General features: G+C 65.6%; 1 protein-coding gene across 1 annotated transcript in view; it reads right to left on the bottom strand.

The window, feature by feature from the left end:
* Positions 1–28: 28 nt before the first annotated feature.
* TSPAN33 (tetraspanin 33) overlaps positions 29–299 on the bottom strand; it is a gene marked incomplete at its 5' end in the record, with an annotated part of 1,105 nt that continues 834 nt past the window's right edge. The window contains one exon of the mRNA XM_009583808.1: positions 29–165. Within this exon, the coding sequence (XP_009582103.1) occupies positions 29–165 (137 nt within the window). The remainder of the gene's footprint in view (positions 166–299) is intronic.

Below are 299 nucleotides of genomic sequence, written 5' to 3'. Positions count from 1 at the left end.
CGCCGGCTCTGCCGCCATGCGCCGGGGCTCAGTACCAGGGGTCTGCCCGGTGCTGCTGGTTGTAGAGCTGCAGCTTGATCTGGTCTCTGATCTGGTTGATGAGGATCTGAGCCAGCAGGATGCCCACCAGCTGTGGAAGAGGAGAGGGAGAGGAGGACGAGGGCGCTGAGGGACACCACGCAGCGTCACCCTGCTGCCCTACGAGCGGGTTACACAGCTCCAGGCGAGGACGCGCCCAACGTTTGCACCACTCCCCCCGCCCCAAATCCTCCCCCGACCCCCCAGGGGTTGACATGAGA

The sequence above is a fragment of the Fulmarus glacialis genome, unplaced genomic scaffold (genome assembly GCF_000690835.1).
Source record: "Fulmarus glacialis isolate BGI_N327 unplaced genomic scaffold, ASM69083v1 scaffold24418, whole genome shotgun sequence".
NCBI lineage: Eukaryota > Metazoa > Chordata > Aves > Procellariiformes > Procellariidae > Fulmarus > Fulmarus glacialis.
Note: the sequence above shows the minus strand (reverse complement) of the source record. Positions and strands in the feature narration are given on the sequence as shown.